We start from the raw sequence: 26,416 nt of genomic DNA, 5'->3' as shown, positions 1-26,416 counted from the left end.
GTTCTGCCTGCTATTACTCTCTCTGTCTGCTCTGACTCTCTCTCACTCTCTCTCTCTCTCCCTCTCTCTCTCTTCCTCTCCTCTCTTTTTTCTCTCTCTCTCTGATTAACAGTGTGTTATGGATTGATGTGAAGTGCTACCCTGGCCTCCACTCATATAAACAGTACAGGTGCCCCTCCCTTGCCACCACTTAATGTCATTAACAGCTGGCTTTCTTAAATAGACACACACATACACACAGACAATGTTTTTACCCACACAAACGTTGCCTGTCATCATGGCAGAAGACAAAACCATAAAGATTTCAAACAAATGTAGTGTTGAGTTTGAATATGGACCCGGATACACACAAACACACATTCTGAGGGTCAGAGGCCAGTAGACACAGTTAATCAACCACAGAACCAACCTACCCAGCGTTCCCTCTCCTCTTACTCTCTCTTTCCATATCCTTTACTTACCCCACCCCCTTAACACACACTGACTATCTCTCTCTTCTGCCTCTCTCTTTCTTTAGCCCCATTTATAGCTGGTTTTAACAACATGCGTCATCTGTCCTGATCTGGTCCACATTCTGATTGTGCCCACATTTTTAGACAGGTGTAGACGATTAAAAGACGGATTGTGATCAGATCTGATTGTGATCAGATCTGTTTGTGATCAGATCTTTCTGACCACCCCCGGAGGTAGTCAAGCATGCATTGTGTCTGGGTGTCTTGTGTGTAGACAGATCTGGACGGAGAAACAATTGAAATCATAATTACCCCACCTTCTAAAATCATTGACAGGTGGCACTATTTAATTATGACATCAATATGTGTTTCTTAAAATAAATAAATAAATATTATTGTAAAAGAATAGCCCTCAGTTAATTTGCATACAGGGAGTGACCAGGAAATCTGGAAATGTGGGCACAATCAGAATGTAAACAATCAGGACAAAGGACCCATGTTAGCACCAGGTATAAACATGTCCCTCTCTCTCTCTTCCTTTCTCTCTCTCTTCCTCCCCTCTCCCTCTCCAACACTCCCAACTTTCTCCCCTCTATTAAGTTCCAAGCTTCTTTCAATCTGAAGTGAACAACATATTCCAAACAGGTCAGACTTACATTTCTCCTTGTTGTTATTGGTGCTGGGCTTTAGATCGTGCTTATAGCTGCATGTTGTGCTGGTTAAGTAGGAGAGAGTGTTGCTGATTTTCACAAACATATGTCTTTTTTCCTAACATGTGTGAGCAGTTAGAGCCTGCCGTTTTAGTTCTACTGCTCAACAAGTAATGGACAGATTCTTTTGAAATGAAACATTTCTACAGTCGATCTTAGTTTTGACATGATTAGGTTTGGTCTGATTTGTGGAACAGTTTGCTGTGTTATTTTGACCATGATTAGGAATTCACGGACATTGCACAGCAAAAAGTGACATCTAAGCAACTTAAATATGTTATCTAGTGATAATTCACTTCAAACGAGTGTTTCTTGTCTTACTAAGCTAACATGTCTAACGTCATTGGCAGATATTTGGCTTCTTTTAACCTAAAAAAAGGCTAAATACAAGTAATTTATCTTATTTTAATATATATATTTTATTTATTTTGAATATATTTCAAGATATTAAATTCTTATTAAAATAAGCAAAATTATCTGGCAATGACGTTAGATTATTTTTAAAATTATTTTCAAGAACATAAGTGACTAATCACTCAATATAACATGTTTGCTTGCTTAGATGTCACTTTTTGCAGTGCGTGATGTAATGGGATATCTATCCATGTGAGGTGTGTGTAATTCTACAGCTCCTAATTCAACTGTCAGCAGTTGCTCTTGTTATTTTCCATTAGGTTCAGTGCTATGCCTTATGCTATAGATATAAGCTATAGGTTACTTCATGTGCAAGAGAAGTTTCAGTCTAGCCATTGGATATACATATCTCTAATAGTGTATACCATTAAATAATCTTTATTTTGGTTCTGTGGGACATTCCATAGGGAGCGCATGATGCTCTTTGACAGACAGAAAGTGATCCCTTCCACTGTGGTTGCCAGATCTGTCAGAAGGATGTCCCAGTGCAACATTTAAAAAAGGGCAGACAGTTCTCAGCCGTTTGACTTTGGTTTGGAGATATAGACTGATAGCAGAGTACACACCTAATGGATTACTACACAGCAGTGGAGGCTGGTGGGAGGAGCTATAGACTGATAGCAGAGTACACACCTAATGGATTACTACACAGCAGTGGAGGCTGGTGGGAGGAGCTATAGACTGATAGCAGAGTACACACCTAATGGATTACTACACAGCAGTGGAGGCTGGTGGGAGGAGCTATAGACTGATAGCAGAGTACACACCTAATGGATTACTACACAGCAGTGGAGGCTGGTGGGAGGAGCTATAGACTGATAGCAGAGTACACACCTAATGGATTACTACACAGCAGTGGAGGCTGGTGGGAGGAGCTATAGACTGATAGCAGAGTACACACCTAATGGATTACTACACAGCAGTGGAGGCTGGTGGGAGGAGCTATAGACTGATAGCAGAGTACACACCTAATGGATTACTACACAGCAGTGGAGGCTGGTGGGAGGAGCTATAGACTGATAGCAGAGTACACACCTAATGGATTACTACAGCAGTGGAGGCTGGTGGGAGCAGTGGAGGCTGGTGGGAGGAGCTATAGACTGATAGCAGAGTACACACCTAATGGATTACTACACAGCAGTGGAGGCTGGTGGGAGGAGCTATAGACTGATAGCAGAGTACACACCTAATGGATTACTACACAGCAGTGGAGGCTGGTGGGAGGAGCTATAGACTGATAGCAGAGTACACACCTAATGGATTACTACACAGCAGTGGAGGCTGGTGGGAGGAGCTATAGACTGATAGCAGAGTACACACCTAATGGATTACTACACAGCAGTGGAGGCTGGTGGGAGGAGCTATAGACTGATAGCAGAGTACACACCTAATGGATTACTACACAGCAGTGGAGGCTGGTGGGAGGAGCTATAGACTGATAGCAGAGTACACACCTAATGGATTACTACACAGCAGTGGAGGCTGGTGGGAGGAGCTATAGACTGATAGCAGAGTACACACCTAATGGATTACTACACAGCAGTGGAGGCTGGTGGGAGGAGCTATAGACTGATAGCAGAGTACACACCTAATGGATTACTACACAGCAGTGGAGGCTGGTGGGAGGCTATAGACTGATAGCAGAGTAGGATTACTACTGGTGGGAGGAGCTATAGACTGATAGCAGAGTACACACCTAATGGATTACTACACAGCAGTGGAGGCTGGTGGGAGGAGCTATAGACTGATAGCAGAGTACACACCTAATGGATTACTACACAGCAGTGGAGGCTGGTGGGAGGAGCTATAGACTGATAGCAGAGTACACACCTAATGGATTACTACACAGCAGTGGAGGCTGGTGGGAGGAGCTATAGACTGATAGCAGAGTACACACCTAATGGATTACTACACAGCAGTGGAGGCTGGTGGGAGGAGCTATAGACTGATAGCAGAGTACACACCTAATGGATTACTACACAGCAGTGGAGGCTGGTGGGAGGAGCTATAGACTGATAGCAGAGTACACACCTAATGGATTACTACACAGCAGTGGAGGCTGGTGGGAGGAGCTATAGACTGATAGCAGAGTACACACCTAATGGATTACTACACAGCAGTGGAGGCTGGTGGGAGGAGCTATAGACTGATAGCAGAGTACACACCTAATGGATTACTACACAGCAGTGGAGGCTGGTGGGAGGAGCTATAGACTGATAGCAGAGTACACACCTAATGGATTACTACACAGCAGTGGAGGCTGGTGGGAGGAGCTATAGACTGATAGCAGAGTACACACCTAATGGATTACTACACAGCAGTGGAGGCTGGTGGGAGGAGCTATAGACTGATAGCAGAGTACACACCTAATGGATTACTACACAGCAGTGGAGGCTGGTGGGAGGAGCTATAGACTGATAGCAGAGTACACACCTAATGGATTACTACACAGCAGTGGAGGCTGGTGGGAGGAGCTATAGACTGATAGCAGAGTACACACCTAATGGATTACTACACAGCAGTGGAGGCTGGTGGGAGGAGCTATAGACTGATAGCAGAGTACACACCTAATGGATTACTACACAGCAGTGGAGGCTGGTGGGAGGAGCTATAGACTGATAGCAGAGTACACACCTAATGGATTACTACACAGCAGTGGAGGCTGGTGGGAGGAGCTATAGACTGATAGCAGAGTACACACCTAATGGATTACTACACAGCAGTGGAGGCTGGTGGGAGGAGCTATAGACTGATAGCAGAGTACACACCTAATGGATTACTACACAGCAGTGGAGGCTGGTGGGAGGAGCTATAGACTGATAGCAGAGTACACACCTAATGGATTACTACACAGCAATGGAGGCTGGTGGGAGGAGCTATAGACTGATAGCAGAGTACACACCTAATGGATTACTACACAGCAGTGGAGGCTGGTGGGAGGAGCTATAGACTGATAGCAGAGTACACACCTAATGGATTACTACACAGCAGTGGAGGCTGGTGGGAGGAGCTATAGACTGATAGCAGAGTACACACCTAATGGATTACTACACAGCAGTGGAGGCTGGTGGGAGGAGCTATAGACTGATAGCAGAGTACACACCTAATGGATTACTACACAGCAGTGGAGGCTGGTTACTACACAGAGGAGCTATAGACTGATAGACAGAGTACAGAGTACACACCTAATGGATTACTACACAGCAGTGGAGGCTGGTGGGAGGAGCTATAGACTGATAGCAGAGTACACACCTAATGGATTACTACACAGCAGTGGAGGCTGGTGGGAGGAGCTATAGACTGATAGCAGAGTACACACCTAATGGATTACTACACAGCAGTGGAGGCTGGTGGGAGGAGCTATAGACTGATTACTAGCAGTGGAGGCTACACACACACCTAATGGATTACTACACAGCAGTGGAGGCTGGTGGGAGGAGCTATAGACTGATAGCAGAGTACACACCTAATGGATTACTACACAGCAGTGGAGGCTGGTGGGAGGAGCTATAGACTGATAGCAGAGTACACACCTAATGGATTACTACACAGCAGTGGAGGCTGGTGGGAGGAGCTATAGACTGATAGCAGAGTACACACCTAATGGATTACTACACAGCAGTGGAGGCTGGTGGGAGGAGCTATAGACTGATAGCAGAGTACACACCTAATGGATTACTACACAGCAGTGGAGGCTGGTGGGAGGAGCTATAGACTGATAGCAGAGTACACACCTAATGGATTACTACACAGCAGTGGAGGCTGGTGGGAGGAGCTATAGACTGATAGCAGAGTACACACCTAATGGATTACTACACAGCAGTGGAGGCTGGTGGGAGGAGCTATAGACTGATAGCAGAGTACACACCTAATGGATTACTACACAGCAGTGGAGGCTGGTGGGAGGAGCTATAGACTGATAGCAGAGTACACACCTAATGGATTACTACACAGCAGTGGAGGCTGGTGGGAGGAGCTATAGACTGATAGCAGAGTACACACCTAATGGATTACTACACAGCAGTGGAGGCTGGTGGGAGGAGCTATAGACTGATAGCAGAGTACACACCTAATGGATTACTACACAGCAGTGGAGGCTGGTGGGAGGAGCTATAGACTGATAGCAGAGTACACACCTAATGGATTACTACACAGCAGTGGAGGCTGGTGGGAGGAGCTATAGACTGATAGCAGAGTACACACCTAATGGATTACTACACAGCAGTGGAGGCTGGTGGGAGGAGCTATAGACTGATAGCAGAGTACACACCTAATGGATTACTACACAGCAGTGGAGGCTGGTGGGAGGAGCTATAGACTGATAGCAGAGTACACACCTAATGGATTACTACACAGCAGTGGAGGCTGGTGGGAGGAGCTATAGACTGATAGCAGAGTACACACCTAATGGATTACTACACAGCAGTGGAGGCTGGTGGGAGGAGCTATAGACTGATAGCAGAGTACACACCTAATGGATTACTACACAGCAGTGGAGGCTGGTGGGAGGAGCTATAGACTGATAGCAGAGTACACACCTAATGGATTACTACACAGCAGTGGAGGCTGGTGGGAGGAGCTATAGACTGATAGCAGAGTACACACCTAATGGATTACTACACAGCAGTGGAGGCTGGTGGGAGGAGCTATAGACTGATAGCAGAGTACACACCTAATGGATTACTACACAGCAGTGGAGGCTGGTGGGAGGAGCTATAGACTGATAGCAGAGTACACACCTAATGGATTACTACACAGCAGTGGAGGCTGGTGGGAGGAGCTATAGACTGATAGCAGAGTACACACCTAATGGATTACTACACAGCAGTGGAGGCTGGTGGGAGGAGCTATAGACTGATAGCAGAGTACACACCTAATGGATTACTACACAGCAGTGGAGGCTGGTGGGAGGAGCTATAGACTGATAGCAGAGTACACACCTAATGGATTACTACACAGCAGTGGAGGCTGGTGGGAGGAGCTATAGACTGATAGCAGAGTACACACCTAATGGATTACTACACAGCAGTGGAGGCTGGTGGGAGGAGCTATAGACTGATAGCAGAGTACACACCTAATGGATTACTACACAGCAGTGGAGGCTGGTGGGAGGAGCTATAGACTGATAGCAGAGTACACACCTAATGGATTACTACACAGCAGTGGAGGCTGGTGGGAGGAGCTATAGACTGATAGCAGAGTACACACCTAATGGATTACTACACAGCAGTGGAGGCTGGTGGGAGGAGCTATAGACTGATAGCAGAGTACACACCTAATGGATTACTACACAGCAATGGAGGCTGGTGGGAGGAGCTATAGACTGATAGCAGAGTACACACCTAATGGATTACTACACAGCAATGGAGGCTGGTGGGAGGAGCTATAGACTGATAGCAGAGTACACACCTAATGGATTACTACACAGCAGTGGAGGCTGGTGGGAGGACCTATAGACTGATAGCAGAGTACACACCTAATGGATTACTACACAGCAATGGAGGCTGGTGGGAGGAGCTATAGACTGATAGCAGAGTACACACCTAATGGATTACTACACAGCAATGGAGGCTGGTGGGAGGAGCTATAGACTGATAGCAGAGTACACACCTAATGGATTACTACACAGCAATGGAGGCTGGTGGGAGGAGCTATAGACTGATAGCAGAGTACACACCTAATGGATTACTACACAGCAATGGAGGCTGGTGGGAGGAGCTATAGACTGATAGCAGAGTACACACCTAATGGATTACTACACAGCAGTGGAGGCTGGTGGGAGGAGCTATAGACTGATAGCAGAGTACACACCTAATGGATTACTACACAGCAATGGAGGCTGGTGGGAGGAGCTATAGACTGATAGCAGAGTACACGCCTAATGGATTACTACACAGCAATGGAGGCTGGTGGGAGGAGCTATAGACTGATAGCAGAGTACACGCCTAATGGATTACTACACAGCAGTGGAGGCTGGTGGGAGGAGCTATAGACTGATAGCAGAGTACACACCTAATGGATTACTACACAGCAGTGGAGGCTGGTGGGAGGAGCTATAGACTGATAGCAGAGTACACACCTAATGGATTACTACACAGCAATGGAGGCTGGTGGGAGGAGCTATAGACTGATAGCAGAGTACACACCTAATGGATTACTACACAGCAATGGAGGCTGGTGGGAGGAGCTATAGACTGATAGCAGAGTACACACCTAATGGATTACTACACAGCAGTGGAGGCTGGTGGGAGGAGCTATAGACTGATAGCAGAGTACACACCTAATGGATTACTACACAGCAGTGGAGGCTGGTGGGAGGAGCTATAGACTGATAGCAGAGTACACACCTAATGGATTACTACACAGCAGTGGAGGCTGGTGGGAGGAGCTATAGACTGATAGCAGAGTACACACCTAATGGATTACTACACAGCAATGGAGGCTGGTGGGAGGAGCTATAGACTGATAGCAGAGTACACACCTAATGGATTACTACACAGCAGTGGAGGCTGGTGGGAGGAGCTATAGACTGATAGCAGAGTACACACCTAATGGATTACTACACAGCAAAGGAGGCTGGTGGGAGGAGCTATAGACTGATAGCAGAGTACACACCTAATGGATTACTACACAGCAGTGGAGGCTGGTGGGAGGAGCTATAGAGGGACGGGCTCATTGTAATGGCTGGAATGGAATTCATGGAACAGTATCAAATATATGGAAATCACGTTTGACTCCATTCCTTTTATTCCATTCCAGCCATCCTATAGCTCCTCCCACCAGCCTCCACTGCCACACAGCCTATCCCGACTTCTTCCCCATATTTCTATCACATTTAGATGGCCACTCAATGGACGCTTTCATCCAAAGCAAATCACAAACTCCCATGTTTACACTGAACTGCTGTCTCCTATCCTATCCTATTGCCCCAACTCAACCCTTGTCCCTAACCCCTCAGGCACTTGTGTAGATGTTAGTGGATTGTATGTATAAACAAAATATACCAACTATACTCCTATAGGCTAGGAGGACTTTGCATCAGTTTTACTGTGTGCCTAAAGAGTAAGGGCAATGGGTTGATTTAGGATGCAGTTTGATAGTATAGAAGATACTTAATGGATCAAGTATTTATCTTTTCTTTTCACCTGCTGTCTGACTGGCTGTGTCCCAACCTGTGACCTGTCCATGGGACTCCACCACTCTGTCCCCTGATGTGGGACCTATCCCTGGGACACTCACTCACTCCAGCGCCATGGCCCCTGATGTGGGACCTATCCCTGGGACACTCACTCACTCCAGGGCCATGGCCCCTGATGTGGGACCTATCCCTGGGACACTCACTCTGTCTACCACCACTGTCAGCGCTTGGTGTTAATTACCACCCAGAGCCACCCAGGGCTGAATTACCTCACACACACCACACCACACACATGTAAACGCTCACACATGCACAAAACATTAATGGTATCTGCGGGTATACATGACACATATACACTGAGTGTACAAAACATTAAGAACACCTGCTCTTCCCATGACATAGACTGACCAGGTGAATCCAGGTGAAAGCTATGATCCTGTATTGATGTCACTTGTTAAATCCACTTTAATCAGTATAGATGAAGGGAAGGATACAGGTTAAAGAATGATTTATAAGCCTTGAGACAATTGAGACATGGATTGTGTATGTGCACCTTTGAACGGGGGATGGTAGTAGGTGCCAGGTGCACCGGTTTGTGTCAAGAACTGCAACCCTGCTGGGTTTTACACGCTCAACAGTTTCCTGTGTGCATCAAGAATGGTTCACCACCCAAAGGACATCCAGCCAACTTGACACAACTGTGGGAAGCATTGGAGTCAACATGGGCCAGCATCCCTGTGGAATGCATTCGACACCTTGTAGAGTCCATGCCCTGATGAATTGAGGCTGTTCTGAAGGCAAAATAAAGAGTTCCTAATGTTTTGTACACTCAGTGTAATGCAGAATATTTATTTCAGAGAGGGTACTAATAGCAACCTGCGAGGAGGATCTGTAGGGGCGGACCCAGGGATACCTGGCTCGGTTATTGGTCGGCGTCTGGGGAAAACAATAGCCTTTCCTTATGGCTGTCTGGCCCAGAACCAGCACAGTTCCTAATGGAGGATTCAACACTCACCTTGACCTTGTCAGCAGTCTGCTCTAATAGCTTGTATCTGGCTCATACTCTCTCTGGTGTATAGGACAGCAACAAAAACATGTCCAACCCAGGCAGTTCTTTAATAAGAAGAAATGATTTGGTGGGTGATTGTATTTTTAATATTTCACACATGTATGAATTGGAATACAGTGCCATTGACACGGCCTGCAACCAAAACATGCGGCCTCTCCTTCCGAGGTGAGTAAAACATTTAAACGTGTTAACCCTCACAAGGCTGCAGGCCCAGACGGCATCCCCAGCCGCGCCCTCAGAGCATGCGCAGACCAGCTGGCTGGTGTGTTTACGGACATATTCAATCAATCCCTATCCCAGTCTGCTGTTCCCACATGCTTCAAGAGGGCCACCATTGTTCCTGTTCCCAAGAAAGCTAAGGTAACTGAGCTAAACGACTACCGCCCTGTAGCACTCACTTCCGTCATCATAAAGTGCTTTGAGAGACTAGTCAAGGACCATATCACCTCCACCCTACCTGACACCCTAGACCCACTCCAATTTGCTTACCGCCCAAATAGGTCCACAGATGATGCAATCTCAACCACACTGCACACTGCCATAACCCATCTGGACAAGAGGAATACCTATGTGAGAATGCTGTTCATCGACTACAGCTCGGCATTCAACACCATAGTACCCTCCAAGCTCGTCATCAAGCTCAAGACCCTGGGTCTCGACCCCGCCCTGTGCAACTGGGTACTGGACTTCCTGACGGGCCGCCCCCAGGTGGTGAGGATAGGCAACAACATCTCCACCCCGCTGATCCTCAACACTGGGGCCCCACAAGGGTGCGTCCTGAGCCCTCTCCTGTACTCCCTGTTCACCCACGACTGCGTGGCCACGCACGCCTCCAACTCAATCATCAAGTTTGCGGACGACACAACAGTGGTAGGCTTGATTACCAACAACGACGAGACAGCCTACAGGGAGGAGGTGAGGGCCCTCAGAGTGTGGTGTCAGGAAAATAACCTCACACTCAACGTCAACAAAACTAAGGAGATGATTGTGAACTTCAGGAAACAGCAGAGGGAACACCCCCCTATCCACATCGATGGAACAGTAGTGGAGAGGGTAGCAATTTTTAAGTTCCTCGGCATACACATCACAGACAAACTGAATTGGTCCACCCACACAGACAGCATCGTGAAGAAGAAGGCGCAGCAGCGCCTCTTCAACCTCAGGAGGCTGAAGAAATTCGGCTTGTCACCAAAAGCACTCATAAACTTCTACAGATGCACAATCGAGAGCATCCTGGTGGGCTGTATCACCACCTGGTATGGCAACTGCTCCGCCCACAACCGTAAGGCTCTCCAGAGGGTAGTGAGGTCTGCACAACGCATCACCGGGGGCAAACTACCTGCCCTCCAGGACACCTACACCACCCGATGTTACAGGAAGGCCATAAAGATCATCAAGGACAACAACACCCGAGCCACTGCCTGTTCACCCCGCTATCATCCAGAAGGCGAGGTCAGTACAGGTGCATCAAAGCTGGGACCGAGAGACTGAAAAACAGTTTCTATCTCAAGGCCATCAGACTGTTAAACAGCCACCACTAACATTGAGTGGCTGCTGCTAACACACTGACTCAACTCCAGCCACTTTAATAATGGGAATTGATGGGAAATGATGTAAATATATCACTAGCCACTGTAAACAATGCTATCTAATATGTTTACATACCCTACATTATTCATCTCATATGTATACGTATATACTGTACTCTATATCATCTACTGCATCTTTATGTAATACATGTATAACTAGCCACTTTAACTATGCCACTTTGTTTACATACTCATCTCATATGTATATACTGTACTCAATACCATCTACTGCATCTTTATGTAATACATGTATAACTAGCCACTTTAACTATGCCACTTTGTTTACATACTCATCTCATATGTATATACTGTACTCTATATCATCTACTGCATCTTTATGTAATACATGTATAACTAGCCAATTTAACTATGCCACTTTGTTTACATACTCATCTCATATGTATATACTGTACTCGATACCATCTACTGTATCTTGCCTATGCCGCTCTGTACCATCACTCACTCATATATCTTTATGTACATATTCTTTATCCCCTTACACTTGTGTGTATAAGACAGTAGTTTTGGAATTGTTAGTTAGATTACTTGTTGGTTATTACTGCATTGTCGGAACTAGAAGCACAAGCATTTCGCTACACTCCCATTAACATCTGCTAACCATGTGTATGTGACAAATAAAATTTGATTTGATTTGGAAATGTGTGTTTTTGCATATTCCAACTCTCCCTGAGACACCTTTAGAGAGTGGGGCCACAGCCAGCCATTGTGAAGGCATTAACATAGGTTATTTTCACCTTGTCACTGCAGGGATCCAAACTAGCGACCTTAAATTAACAGTTACTGTCCCAACGCTCTAACCACTAGGCTACCTGCTGTATCTAGGCTTGTACTCTGCTGCATAGGGCAGCAACAAAGGATCTCTACTCCTGGCAGACTGGCAGTTTTATCCTCAGAGAGATCTGTGTTGGCCCAGTCAAGTGTTTTTTCCCACTTGAACTTGATCCCCCTTTTTAGGGAATCATCATCTCTCTTGTTATGGATGGGGACAAAGAGGGTGTTGTCGTTGTTAACCGTTTCTTCTTTCCTTGTTTATATTCAGGGGGTGTTCCAGAAAAAATAGACGTCATCCTTCCTCGTCACCCAGTCCTCTCCTCCTCCATCTTTCTCTCATCACTCCCTTTCTCCCATCTTGTCTACTCCCATACTGAACCATCCATCCATCTCTCTCTCCCCTTTCCTCCTCCCATTCTCCATTCTTCATCCCCACACCTCTGAACTGCTGTTATCTGTGTCTCTACCTTCCTTCTGTCTTCAACCTTCCTTTCTTCTTTTTGGGGTTCACCCCCTTCAATAATTTCCCTGCTTCTCTCTCTTCACTCTCTTTCCCGTCCTCTTCCCTCTTTCCCTCCCTTCCTCTCTCCATCCGGCCTCTCTCGGCCTCTGGTAGAGGTCACCATGTGGGCCAACTACATTGTCCAGCCGGAGGAGGATGGCCGTATGGGGGTGGTAGGAGCAGGGCCCCATGGGGGCCTGGCCGGCCTGGCAGGGGTGAAGGGAGGGGGGCGTGCTACGAGGCGGACCCCTAGGATGAGTGACAGCCAGGAGGGGAAGATCAAGCTGGCGTTCTTTGTGGCCATTGTGGGCGTTACCCTGACAGTGTTGGGGGTGGGAACAGAATTCTGGGTAGAGCTGGCCACGCCCAAGACCTGGAGTAACAACCAGACGTGTCAAACAGCCCACTACGGCCTGTGGAAGGGGTGTACCCGCACCCTGTGGGTGGACGACATCGACCCCGAGAGAGAGAGCTGCGGCCCCGCCGATCTGCCCGGAGGTGAGGAACCTGTCTGTCTGTCTGTCTGTCTGTCTGTCTGTCTGTCTGTCTGTCTGTCTGTCTGTCTGTCTGTCTGTCTGTCTGTCTGTCTGTCTGTCTGTCTGTCTGTCTGTCTGTCTGTCTGTCTGTCTGTCTGTCTGTCTGTCTGTCTGTCTGTCTGTCTGTCTGTCTGTCTGTCTGTCTGTCTGTCTGTCTGTCTGTCTGTCTGTCTGTCTGTCTGTCTGTCTGTCGCATTAGGACAGGCCATGAGTTGATTTTGGGGACAGGTTAGTTCATATCCTTAGTCTCATTTTGATGACAACACTGTAAAAATTGATTCTGACTAGAGGGAGTAAAGCTACGACCGGAAGGGATTATTTCAGAGCAGGTTAGGAGAATTAATGTGGCTGGTTAGGAGACTTAGGTTAAGGTTAGGAAAAGGGTTAGGGTTAGGAAAAGGGTTAGGGTTAGCTAAAATGCTCTCCTAACCTGTAACGAAAAGCCTCTTCCGGTCATAGCTGGACTCCCTCAAATCACAACCGCAGAGATGGAGGTAACGATGGTGGTAACTGGGGCACTGATTTCATGACCAACCCCTGATTGCACTGCAGTGCTGTGTGTGTTAGTTAGGGCTTCCCCCCCTTCCTCTGTAATGATCTGTAAACATAGGATAGGTGGAAGCAATGTGTTGGATGTCTCCCTGGAATGTGCATCAATGCAGCATCAATATGTAGGTGTGTGTATGCATGTGTACATTGTATGTATGCGTGTGCATGCCCTTTGTCTGTGTGTGCGCGAGCGTGCTTATGCAAACGTGTGTGAATAGGAGGCGTGTATGCCAGCTTTGCTGCGTGTGTATCTAGGTCATCCTACAGATAATGTGCAAATTGAGTCCTTAAAGGTATAGTGCTTTGAAATGGAGCCAGTCTGAATTTGACAAATCTGAATGTGGCTACTGGTCTGTCTGTTAGTTATCTAGCTATAGGCATCAGATTTTTATAATCGTTGGTGAGTCAGAAAAGGATGTTTCCAGTATCCTTGTAAAGATCCAAACTTTCAGTGTGTTTATATAAGACAGACGCTTCCCTTTTACTGCATGATGGAGCTTCGTCTTTTGGAATATTTCAATGGATTGTCATTATTACTATTTCATTTAAATTTCTTTCAGTTTTAGAATTTCCCTTTATTGAATGATCAGTCAAATATATTTTGATTGCAGGTATTCTTCATTATAGTGTTTTTTTTCATATAGTCTTCTCTATAAAAAACAAAAAATATGTTTTTACATTTCAAGGAAAGAAAGCTAATAAACTACGATTTTCAGCCACTTCCTCCATCCTGTACTGTTACGTTCCTCCATGTAAGTCTGTTATCTGTGGAATGACCCGTTTCTGTCTGTAGGGATCGTCCAGTGGTGGATGAATGCAGGTATTAAAGCACTTGTCCCACAGAGGGGGGCAGACAGGGCCTATGGTAGGATGAGGTAGCCATCTCCTGTATTCGTGCTTTATCTGTTAGAATAGTCTGATATTCGGCCAAATCAAATGTATTTATATAGCCCTTCTTACATAAGCTGATATATCAAAGTGCTGTACAGAAACTCAGCCTAAAACCCCAAACAGCAAGCAATGCAGGTGTAGAAGCACGGTGGCTAGGAAAAACTCCCCAGAAAGGCCAAAAAGAAAGGAATAAACCTAGAGAGGAACCAGGCTATGAGGGGTGGCCAGTCCTCTTCTGGCTGTGCCGGGTGGAGATTATAACTGAACATGGCCAAGATGTTCAAATGTTCATAAATGACCAGCATGGTCAAACAATAATAATCACAGTAGTTGTCAGCACCTCAGGAGTAAATGTCATTTGGCTTTTCATAGCCAGTCATTGAGAGTATCTTTACCACTCCTGCTGTCTCTAGAGAGTTGAAAATAGCAAGTCTGGGACAGGTAGCACGTCCGTTGAACAGGTCAGGGTTCCATAGCCGCAGGCAGAACAGTTGAAACTGGAGCAGCAGCACGGCCAGGTGGACTGGGGACAGGAAGGAGTCATCATGTCAGGTAGTCCTGGGGCATGGTCCTAGGTCTCAGGTCCTCCGAGAGAGAGAAAGAAAGAGAGAAAGAGAGAATTAGAGAGAGCATACTTAAATTCACCCAGGACACCAGATAAGACAGGAGAAATACTCCAGATATAACAGACTGACCCTAGCCCCCCGACACATAAACTACTGCAGCATAAATACTGGAGGCTGAGACAGGAGGGGTCAGGAGACACTGTGGCCCCATCCCATGATACGCCCAGACAGGGCCAAACAGGAAGGATATAACCCCACCCATTTTGCCAAAGCACATCCCCCACACCACTAGGGGGATATCTTCAACCACCAACTTACCATCCTGAGACGAGGCCGAGTATAGCCCACAAAGATCTCCACCACGGCACAACCCAGGCTAGGAGTGGTTGGCATTGATACACTAGCAATGATGTATGTATTGTTTTTAATAGGATGTATACATATTTGACGTTGTATAAATATAAAATAGCTTTATTTCATTTTGCAGTCTTGATTTAGCTTGCTTTATTAGGATGGATGAATCCTATGAATGTTAATATCTATTACAATGTAGATTACACGCTATATCCATCTGGTGCATTGTTTATCAGCCTCCGGTATTTTAGAGGGCTGATTCACCTTGGATGTCTAGTCGATAAACATCTATGTCTGACTCACCTTGTGTGTCTTGTCTAGCAGATAAACATCTGTGTTTACGATGACGGTCTGTGTGTTGGAGTAGAGTCAGTATTTATTCTGACACTTCCTTGTCTCCGTGCGTCAAAACACTGTTGGCCCACAGCGCCTGACAGACAGGCTCTGCTGTGTGTGTGTGTGTGTGTGGACTTCTCATGTTTGGAGAAAAACAACTGTTTCTCCGTCTGTGCGTCTCTATTTCACATTCATGTTTACATGCCCCTGGCGCCTGTCCCTGGGAAACAACATCACAGTCATTCTCTGTCACTGTCTGTCAGTGCCAGACCAACTAATACATCATACAACACTCACTGCTACTGTACATTACCATAACCTCTGACTAACTGACTAAGCCACTCAGGTGGACTAGTGGACAGGAGGGCAGGTGGACAGGTAGACAGAGAGGTAGATCTCACTATAAATCAGTGGTCATAATATACACGTTTCCTGTAATGCACCAGTGTTGCAGACAGAATAGCATTAAGGTTGATAGGAGAGTCTGCTGTATGTGTTTGTACTCGTGTGTTTGATTTTACTATCCTTGTGGTGACCAGAAGTCAAACAGCCTAAAATAACCTTTTCCTTAAGATTTACGGGTAGGGTTTGGGGTTAAGGTTAGGGAAAATAGGATTTGAAATGGGAATCAGTTGTTTGGTCCCCACATGGATAGTAAAACTAACATGTGTGTGTGGCTGTGTGTTTGTGGGTCCCTCTGTGTCTCTGACCACACAGAGTATGCAGGGGTGACTACCAGACAGGGGGATCGAGGAAGAACAGCAGAGGACGAGAGAAAAATATATTTATCTATCTCATATATATATATATATATATATATATATATATATATATATATATATATATATATATATATATATATATATATATATCTATATAAAGAGAGAGAGGAAGAGCAGCAGAGGATGAGAGAATATATTTATATATAAGGAGGGAGAGAGGAAGAGTAGCAGAGGATGAGAGAATATACACTGCTCAAAAAAATAAAGGGAACACTAAAATAACACATCCTAGATCTGAATGAATTAAATATTCTTATTAAATACTTTTTTCTTTACATAGTTGAATGTGCTGACAACAAAATCACACACAAATTATCAATGGAAATCAAATTTATCAACCCATGGAGGTCTGGATTTGGAGTCACACTCAAAATTAAAGTGGAAAACCACACGACAGGCTGATCCAACTTTGATGTAATGTCAAAATGAGGCTCAGTAGTGTGTGTGGCCTCCACGTGCCTGTATGACCTCCCTACAACGCTTGGGCATGCTCCTGATGAGGTGGCGGATGGTCTCCTGAGGGATCTCCTCCCAGACCTGGACTAAAGTATCCGCCAACTCCTGGACAGTCTGTGGTGCAATGTGGCGTTGGTGGATGGAGCGAGACATGATGTCCCAGATGTGCTCAATTGGATTCAGGTCTGGGGAACGGGCGGGCCAGTCCATAGCATCAATGCAGATGCAAAGTAGATGTCCTAACCGAGTTGCCAAAACTGTAGTTTGTTAACAAGACATTTGTAGAGCGGTTGAAAAACAAGTTTTAATGACTCCAACCTGAGTGTATGTAAACTTCCGACTTCAACTGGGTGTATGTTTGTGTGTGTATATGTGTGTGTATATATATATATATATTTCAAACTTTTTTAACAAATCAAAAATGTAATAATTGGGCGTGCAAAATTACTTTACTTTCAGTGCAGCAAACTCTCTCCAGAAGTTCAGTGAGGATCTCTGAATGATCCAATGTTGACCTAAATGACTAATGATGTTATGCAGGTGAGTGAGGACCCAAAAGCGATTTAACAGAAACAGAGTTTTTTAATGTCCAAACAGGGAAAACATAAATCCTCAATCTTTACAGGAGATGTCCAAACAGGGAAATCATAAATCCTCTATCTTTACAGGAGAGTCCCCCTTCTAGTAGTAGAGGAGAATTGCAGGGCTAGCGGCAACAGACTGCAGGTCCCTTCAGGTAGGCGCGGGCCGTAGAGGACAGAGACACCTGCTCACACGCAGCATCTGATGAAGAGGCAGATTACGACAGGACGGAACAAGGGCAAAGCAAACAAGAATCCGACAAGGACAGAAGCAGAAACAGAGAGAGAAATAGAGACTTAATCAGAGGGCAAAAGAGGGGACAGGTGTGAGAGAGTAAACGAGGTCGTTAGGAGAATGAGGAACAGCTGGGAGCAGGAACGGAACGATAGAGAGAGAGAGAGATAGAGAGAGAGAAAGTAACCTAATACGACCAGCAGGGGGAAACGAAGAGAAGAGAAATCACAGGGACAAGACATGACAATACATGACAAATGATGATAAATACAATCCACCTGTGTGTAATCAAGTCTCCGTATAAATGCACCTGCACTGTGATAGTCTCAGAGGTCCGTTAAAAGCACAGAGAGCATCATGAAGAACAAGGAACACATCAGGCAGGTCCGAGATACTGTTGTGAAGAAGTTTAAAGCCGGATTTGGATACAAAAAGATTTCCCAAGCTTTAAACATCCCAAGGAGCACTGTGCAAGCGATAATATTGAAATGGAAGGAGTATCAGACCACTGCAAATCTACCAAGACCTGTCCGTCCCTCTAAACTTTCAGCTCATACAAGGAGAAGACTGATCAGAGATGCAGCCAAGAGGCCCATGATCACTCTGGATGAACTGCAGAGATCTACAGCTGAGGTGGGAGACTCTGTCCATAGGACAACAATCAGTCGTATATTGCACAAATCTGGCCTTTATGGAAGTGTGGCAAGAAGAAAGACATTTCTTAAAGATATCCATAAAAAGTGTTGTTTAAAGTTTGCCACAAGCCACCTGGGAGACACACCAAACATGTGGAAGAAGGTGCTCTGGTCAGATGAAACCAAAATATAACTTTTTGGCAACAATGCAAAACGTTATGTTTGGCGTAAAAGCAACACAGCCCATCACCCTGAACACACCATCCCCACTGTCAAACATGGTGGTGGCAGCATCATGGTTTGGGCCTGCTTTTTTCTGCAGGGACAGGGAAGATGGTTAAAATTGATAGGAAGATGGATGGAGCCAAATATACAGGACCATTCTGGAAGAAAACCTGATGGAGTCTGCGAAAGACCTGAGACTGGGACGGAGATTTGTCTTCCAACAAGACAATGATCCAAAACATAAAGCAAAATCTACAATGGAATGGTTCAAAAATAAACATATCCAGGTGTTAGAATGGCCAAGTCAAAGTCCAGACCTGAATCCAATCGAGAATCTGTGGAAAGAACTGAAAACTGCTGTTCACAAATGCTCTCCATCCAACCTCACTGAGCTCGAGCTGTTTTGCAAGGAGGAATGGGAAAAAATTTCAGTCTCTCGATGTGCAAAACTGATAGAGACATAACCCAAGCGACTTACAGCTGAAATCGCAGCAAAAGGTGGCGCTACAAAGTATTAACTTAAGGGGGCTGAATAATTTTGCACGCCCAATTTTTCAGTTTTTGATTTGTTAAAAAAGTTTGAAATATCCAATAAATCGTTCCACTTCATGATTGTGTCTCACTTGTTGTTGATTCTTCACAAAAAAATACAGTTTTATATCTTTATGTTTGAAGCCTGAAATGTGGCAAAAGGTCGCAAAGTTCAAGGGGGCAAATACTTTCGCAAGGCACTATATATATATATATATATATATGTATGTATATGAGAGAGAGAGGAAGAGCAGCAGAGGACGAGATAATATATATAGTGTGTATATATATATACAGTGGGGCAAAAAAGTATTTAGTCAGCCACCAATTGTGCAAGTTCTCCCACTTAAAAAGATGAGAGGCCTGTAATTTTCATCATAGGTACACTTCAACTATGACAGACAAAATGAGAAAAATACATCCAGAAAATCACATTGTAGGATTTTTTATGAATTTATTTGCAAATTATGGTGGAAAATAAGTATTTGGTCAATAACAAAAGTTTATCTCAATACTTTGTTATATACTCTTTGTTGGCAATGACAGAGGTCAAACGTTTTCTGTAAGTCTTCACAAGGTTTTCACACACTGTTGCTGGTATTTTGGCCCATTCCTCCATGCAGAAATCCTCTAGAGCAGTGATGTTTTGGGGCTGTTGCTGGGCAACACAGACCTTCAACTCCCTCCAAAGATGTTCTATGGGGTTGAGATCTGGAGACTGGCTAGGCCACTCCAGGACCTTGAAATGCTTCTTACGAAGCCACTCCTTCGTTGACCGGGCGGTGTGTTTGGGATCATTGTCATGCTGAAAGACCCAGCCACGTTTCATCTTCAATGCCCTTGATGATGGAAGGAGGTTTTCACTAAAAATCTCACGATACATGGCCCCATTCATTCTTTCCTTTACACGGATCAGTCGTCCTGGTCCCTTTGCAGAAAAACAGCCCCAAAGCATGATGTTTCCACCCCCATGATTCACAGTTGAGTTTTTACCAAAAAGTTATATTTTGATTTCATCTGACCATATGACATTCTCCCAATCTTCTTCTGAATCATCCAAATGCTCTCTAGCAAACTTAAGACGGGCCTGGACATGTACTGGCTTAAGCAGGGGGACACGTCTGGCACTGCAGGATTTGAGTCCCTGGCTGCGTCGTATGTTACTGATGGTAGGCTTTGTTACTTTGGTCCCAGCTCTCTGCAGGTCATTCACTAGGTCCCCACGTGTGGTTCTGGGATTTTTGCTCACCGTTCTTGTGATCACTTTGACCTCACGGGGTGAGATCTTGCGAGGAGCCCAAGATCGAGGGAGATTATCAGTGGCCTTGTATGTCTTCCATTTACTAATAATTGCTCCCACAGTTGATTTCTTCAAACCAAGCTGCTTACCTATTGCAGATTCAGTCTTCCCAGCCTGGTGCAGGTCTACAATTTTTTTTCTGGTGTCCTTTGACAGCTCTTTGGTCTTGGCCATAGTGGAGTTTGTAGTGTGACTGTTTGAGGTTGTGGACAGGTGTCTTTTATACTGATAACAAGTTCAAACAGGTGCCATTAATACAGGTAACGAGTGGAGGACAGAGGAGCCTCTTAAAGAAGAAGTTACAGGTCTGTGAGAGCCAGAAATCTTGCTTGTTTGTAGGTGACCAAATACTTATTTTCCACCATAATTTGCAAATAAATTCATAAAAAATCCTACAATGTGATTTTCTGGATTTTTTTCTTCTCATTTTGTCTGTCATAGTTGAAGTGTACCTATGATGAAAATTACAGGCATCTCATCTTTTTAAGTGGGAGAACTTGCACAATTGGTGCCTGACTAAATACTTTTTTGCCCCACTGTAAATATATAAAGGCAGAGAGAGGAAGAGTGTCTGTCTAATGCAGTATTAACCAAGCCCCTGTAATCTTCTCTTTTCCTTCCTTCATCTCGTTCACCTCCCTCTCATCTGTCTCCCTCTTTCTCTTTGTTCTCACCCCTCCCTCCATCTGCCCACTCTATCACTCCCTATCTCTCCTTCCCCATCTTTCTCATGCTCTCTCCGTTCTCTCTCTCTCTCCTTCTGTCTCTTCCTCCTTACAAATGTCTTGCTTTCTCTCCCCCTCCACCTACCCCCTCTTTCTATCTCTCCTTCTCCCTCTCTTCCATCACCCCTCTCTCTCTCCTTCTCTTTCGTGGCACCATATGTGCTGTGGATGTGCTGTGAATATGGGACTGTGTAGAGCAGTGAGCAGTGTTTCTCATGTTACTCCCACGACACAACAGATCAAATGTGTCTTCATGTCGAGGAGGACAGAGGGGATGGATGCACAGGGACCAGCAATATACTCTGTGATTTTCCCTCTGTTTCTCTTCTCAGAATCCAACTGCACTTACTTCAAATTCTTCACCAATGGACACAACGCAGTCATATTTAAGAAGACGACCCACAAGAGTAAGTCAGCATCTTAAGTCTCGCCTCTGCCACCTCCCCCTCTTTCTCTCCCTCTCACCTTCTCTCTCTTTTTCTCCCTCTCACCTTCTCTCTCTTTCTCTCCCTCTCACCTTCTCTCTCCTTCTCTCCCTCTCTCCCCCCCCCCTTCTCTCCCTCTCACCTTCTCTCTCCTTCTCTCCCTCTCTCCCCCTCCTTCTCTCCCTCTCACCTTCGCTCTCTTTCTCACAGTGCTGTATTTATCCCCTGTGATGTCACTCTCAGATGCACAATGCTCACTGAGGTGTAACTCTGCCCTCCCTCATTCTCCCCTGTCTTCCTCTCCAACACCTCTTCACTCTTTCTCTAACCACTTCTCCCTCTATTCACTTCCTCTCCATCCCTCTCTCCTCCTCCTCTCATTCTGTCTCCCCCCTCTCTCTTCCCCCCTCCCCTCTCTCTCTCCCAGACCTGAACATAGCGGCTGCTATCCTCGCAATGATAGCTCTGTCTATGATGGTGATGGGAGCCATCTGTATCACCATGTCCCTCAGTAAAGGAGTGCCCTTCTTCCTCAAGCCCGCCTCCTTCTGCTTCATCCTATCAGGTAAGGGGAAATAGACTACAAAGAGAGCAGTCACTATTCTGGGTGTAGACTTAGACCTCCCTGTAGGGAAATAAACAAACAAAAATGTACATTAAACTCACAAAAGTTCCAAAACAATACAAATATTTCATATGTCATATTATGTCTATATACAGTGTTGTAATTATGTGCAAAGTACAACATGGAAAATTAATACACATTAAATATAGGTTGTATTTACAATTGTGTTTGTTCTTCACTGGTTGCCCTTTGCTTGTGGCAACAGTTCACAGATAGTGCTGCTGTGATGGCACACTGTTGTATTTTACGCAATAGATATGGGAGTTTATCAAAATTGGATTTGTTTTTCAAATTATTTGTGGGTCTGTAATCTGAGGGAAATATGTGTCTCTAATATTGTCATACATTTGGCAGGAGGTTAGGAAGTGCAGCTCAGTTTCCACCTCATTTTGGGGCAGTGTGCACATAGCCTGCCTTCTCTTAAGAGCCAGGTCTGCCTACGGCTCCCTCTCTCAATAGCAAAGCTATGCTCACTGAGTCTGTACACAGTCAAAGATTTCCTTAATTTGGGTCAGTCACAGTTGTCTGTGTACTCTCTGTTTAGTGCCAAATAGCATTCCAGTTAGCTGTTTTTTTTGTAAATTCTTTCCAATGTGTAATTATCTTTTTGTTTTGTCATGATTTGGTTGTGGACAGAAGCACCAGATCATCAGCAAACAGTAGACATTTGACTTCAGATTCTAGTAGGATGATACTGGGTGCTGCAGACTGTTCTAGTGCCCTCACCAATTCGTTGATATATATATATATACAGTGGGGAGAACAAGTATTTTATACACTGCTGATTTTGCAGGTTTTCCTACTTACAAAGCATGTAGAGGCCTGTAATGTTTATCATAGGTACTCTTCAACTGTGAGAGATGGAATCTAAAACAAAAATCCAGAAAATCACATTGTATGATTTTTAAGTAATTATTTTGCATTTTATTGCATGACATAAGTATTTGATCACCTACCAACCAGTAGGAATTCCGGCTCTCACAGACTTGTTAGTTTTTCTTTAAAAAGCCCTCCTGTTCTCCACTCATTACCTGTATTAACTGCACCTGTTTGAACTCGTTACCTGTATAAAAGACACCTGTCCACACACTCTATCAACGTCTCCACAATGGCCAAGACCAGAGAGCTGTGTAAGGACATCAGGGATAAAATTGTAGACCTGTACAAGGCTGGGATGGGCTACAGGACAATAGGCAAGCAGCTTGGTGAGAAGGCAACAACTGTTGGCGCAATTATTAGAAAATGGGGGAAGTTCAAGATGATGGTCAATCACCTTCGGTCTGGGGCTCCATGCAAGGTCTCACCTCGTGGGGCATCAATGAGGAAGGTGAGGGATCAGTCCAGAACTACACAGCAGGACCTGGTCAATGACCTGAAGAGAGCTGGGACCACAGTCTCAAAGAAAACCATTAGTAACACACTACGCCGTCATTGATTAAAATCCTGCAGCGCACGCAAGGTTCCCCTGCTCAAGCCAGCGCATGTCCAGGCCCGTCTGAAGTTTGCCAATGACCATCTGGATGATCCAGAGGAGGAATGGGAGAAGGTCATGTGGTTTGATGAGAAAGAAATAGAGCTTTTTGGTCTAAACTCCACTTGCTGTGTTTGGAGGAAGAAGAAGGATTAGTACAACCCAGAACACCATCCCAACCATGAAGCATGGAGGTGGAAACATAATTCTTTGGGGATGCTTTTCTGCAAAGGGGACAGGACGACTGCACCGTATTGAGGGGAGGATGGATGGGGCCATGTATCGCGAGATCTTGGCCAACAACCTCCCCTCTGTAAGAGCATTTTCCAGCATGACAACGACCCGAAACACACAGCCAAGGCAACTAAGGAGTGGCTCCATTAGAAGCATCTCAAGGTCCCGGTGTGGCCTAGCCAGTCTCCAGACCTGAACCCAATAGAACATCTTTGGAGGGAACTGAAAGTCAGTATTGACCAGCGACAGCCCCGAAACCTGAAGGATCTGGAGAAGGTCTGTATGGAGGAGTGGGCCGAAATCCCTGCTGCAGTGTGTGCAAACCTGGTCAAGAACTACAGGAAACGTATGATCTCTGTAATTGCAAACAAAGGTTTCTGTACCAAATATTAAGTTCTGCTTTTATGATGTATCAAATACTTATATCATGCAATATAATGCAAATTAATTACTTAATAATCATACAAAATGATTTTCTGGATTTTTGTTTAAGATTCCGTCTCTCACAGTTGAAGTGTACCTATGATAAAAAGTACAGACCTCTACATGCTTTGTAAGTAGGAAAACCTGCAAAATTAGCAGTGCAGTTCTCCCCACTGTGTGTGCGTGTATATATATATATATATATATATATGTGTATGTTGAAGAGGGTGGGGCTTAAGCTGCATCCCTGTCTCACCCCACGGCACTGTGGAAAGAAATGTGTGTTTTCTGCGTCATACTTGTTTGTGTACATGGATTTTATAACATTGTATGCTTTTCCCTCAACACCACTTTCCATCAATTTGTATAGCTCTCTCTCCCCTCATACCTACTCTGTCTCACCTTCCTACTCCTTCTCCCCCTCTCCCTCCCTCTACATTCATTCCCCATCCCCACTTCCTCCCTCCCTCACTCTCTCCCACAGGTCTACTGGTCCTGCTGTCTATACTGGTGTTTCACCAGTCAGTGCTGGCCCTGTTGTCATCTGACCACTCCATACCGCTCCACCACGAGCTCTCCTGGTCCGTGACCTGTGTGGGCTTCGCTGGAGCCATCCTCATCACGGGGGGGATCCTTTTCCTGATCCTCTCCCTCCCTTATAGCTCCTGGGAGAAATGTCTGCCTCAATGCAACAGCAGCACTACCTAGCACAATGGAGGCCCAAAAGAGGCCCAACAGCACATACAGTAACTGGGGGAGAAATGTTTAGTTTTATATCAGGATTGTAATCAAACTCCAGTCCTCGAGGGATTTAGTTGCTGGCTTTAGTTGTCAGGTATAAATCAGACACTGATCAGAACAACTACAACCAGTAGACACTGATGCCACCCAGGAGTTGAGTTGGAGACCCCTGTTTAAATAAACACTGTGTCAACCTACAAGTTAGTCAGTCTTTCAGTCTAGTTTTACAATATAACTGACAATATATTATATATATATTGTCAGTTATATTGTAAAACTAGACTGAAAGACTGACTAACTTGTAGGTTGACACAGTGTTTATTTAATGCAATAACAATGATGCTCACTAACTGTGCCTAGAACTCTACAAGCCTACCGTAACGCCTGTGACCTTACCAGAAAACACTATGTAGACCACAACTTCCCTACTTTTTGGCATCATGACCAACCTATAGCTTTTATAAGTTTCTGATGACCTACCAAAGAACAACCAATGTTTCTAAGCAGAACCCGGTCTTTACCAGGAGGGGTAATGCTGGGTTAAACCAAACCAAAGCTTTGATGTCTTAACTTGTCCATTGACTGCTAACAGGGTGAGGAAACCAATATGTCATTTAGTTATTGAACTAGTTCTTTAAACACAACGCCAACCACACTGTAGTTGTAGATACAGACCCAGCATTTAGTTATTGAACTAGTTCTTTAAACACAACGCCAACCACACTGTAGTTGTAGATAAAGACCCAGCATTTAGTTATTGAACTAGTTCTTTAAACACAACGCCAACCACACTGTAGTTGTAGATAAAGACCCAGCATTTAGTCATTGAACTAGTTCTTTAAACACAACGCCAACCACACTGTAGTTGTAGATAAAGACCCAGCATTTAGTTATTGAACTAGTTCTTTAAACACAACGCCAACCACACTGTAGTTGTAGATACAGACCCAGCATTTAGTTATTGAACTAGTTCTTTAAACACAACGCCAACCACACTGTAGTTGTAGATAAAGACCCAGCATTTAGTTATTGAACTAGTTCTTTAAACACAACGCCAACCACACTGTAGTTGTGGATACAGACCCAGCATTTAGTTATTGAACTAGTTCTTTAAACACAACGCCAACCA

General features: G+C 45.0%; 1 protein-coding gene across 1 annotated transcript; it reads left to right on the top strand.

Moving 5' to 3' along the window:
* Window positions 1–1,009: 1,009 nt before the first annotated feature.
* On the top strand, window positions 1,010–25,460 carry LOC124004654 (voltage-dependent calcium channel gamma-6 subunit-like). The gene is made up of 5 exons (XM_046313323.1): window positions 1,010–1,097; window positions 12,433–13,164; window positions 21,701–21,775; window positions 22,221–22,358; window positions 25,031–25,460. Exons 2-5 carry the CDS (start codon window positions 12,789–12,791, stop codon window positions 25,252–25,254), a joined length of 813 nt encoding a protein of 270 aa, XP_046169279.1. The 5' UTR covers window positions 1,010–1,097; window positions 12,433–12,788; the 3' UTR covers window positions 25,255–25,460.
* Window positions 25,461–26,416: the final 956 nt, after the last annotated feature.

Source organism: Oncorhynchus gorbuscha, linkage group LG19 (assembly GCF_021184085.1).
Source record: "Oncorhynchus gorbuscha isolate QuinsamMale2020 ecotype Even-year linkage group LG19, OgorEven_v1.0, whole genome shotgun sequence".
NCBI lineage: Eukaryota > Metazoa > Chordata > Actinopteri > Salmoniformes > Salmonidae > Oncorhynchus > Oncorhynchus gorbuscha.
The sequence above is the reverse complement of the archived record's forward strand: the minus strand, read 5'-3'. Positions and strand labels throughout refer to the sequence as shown.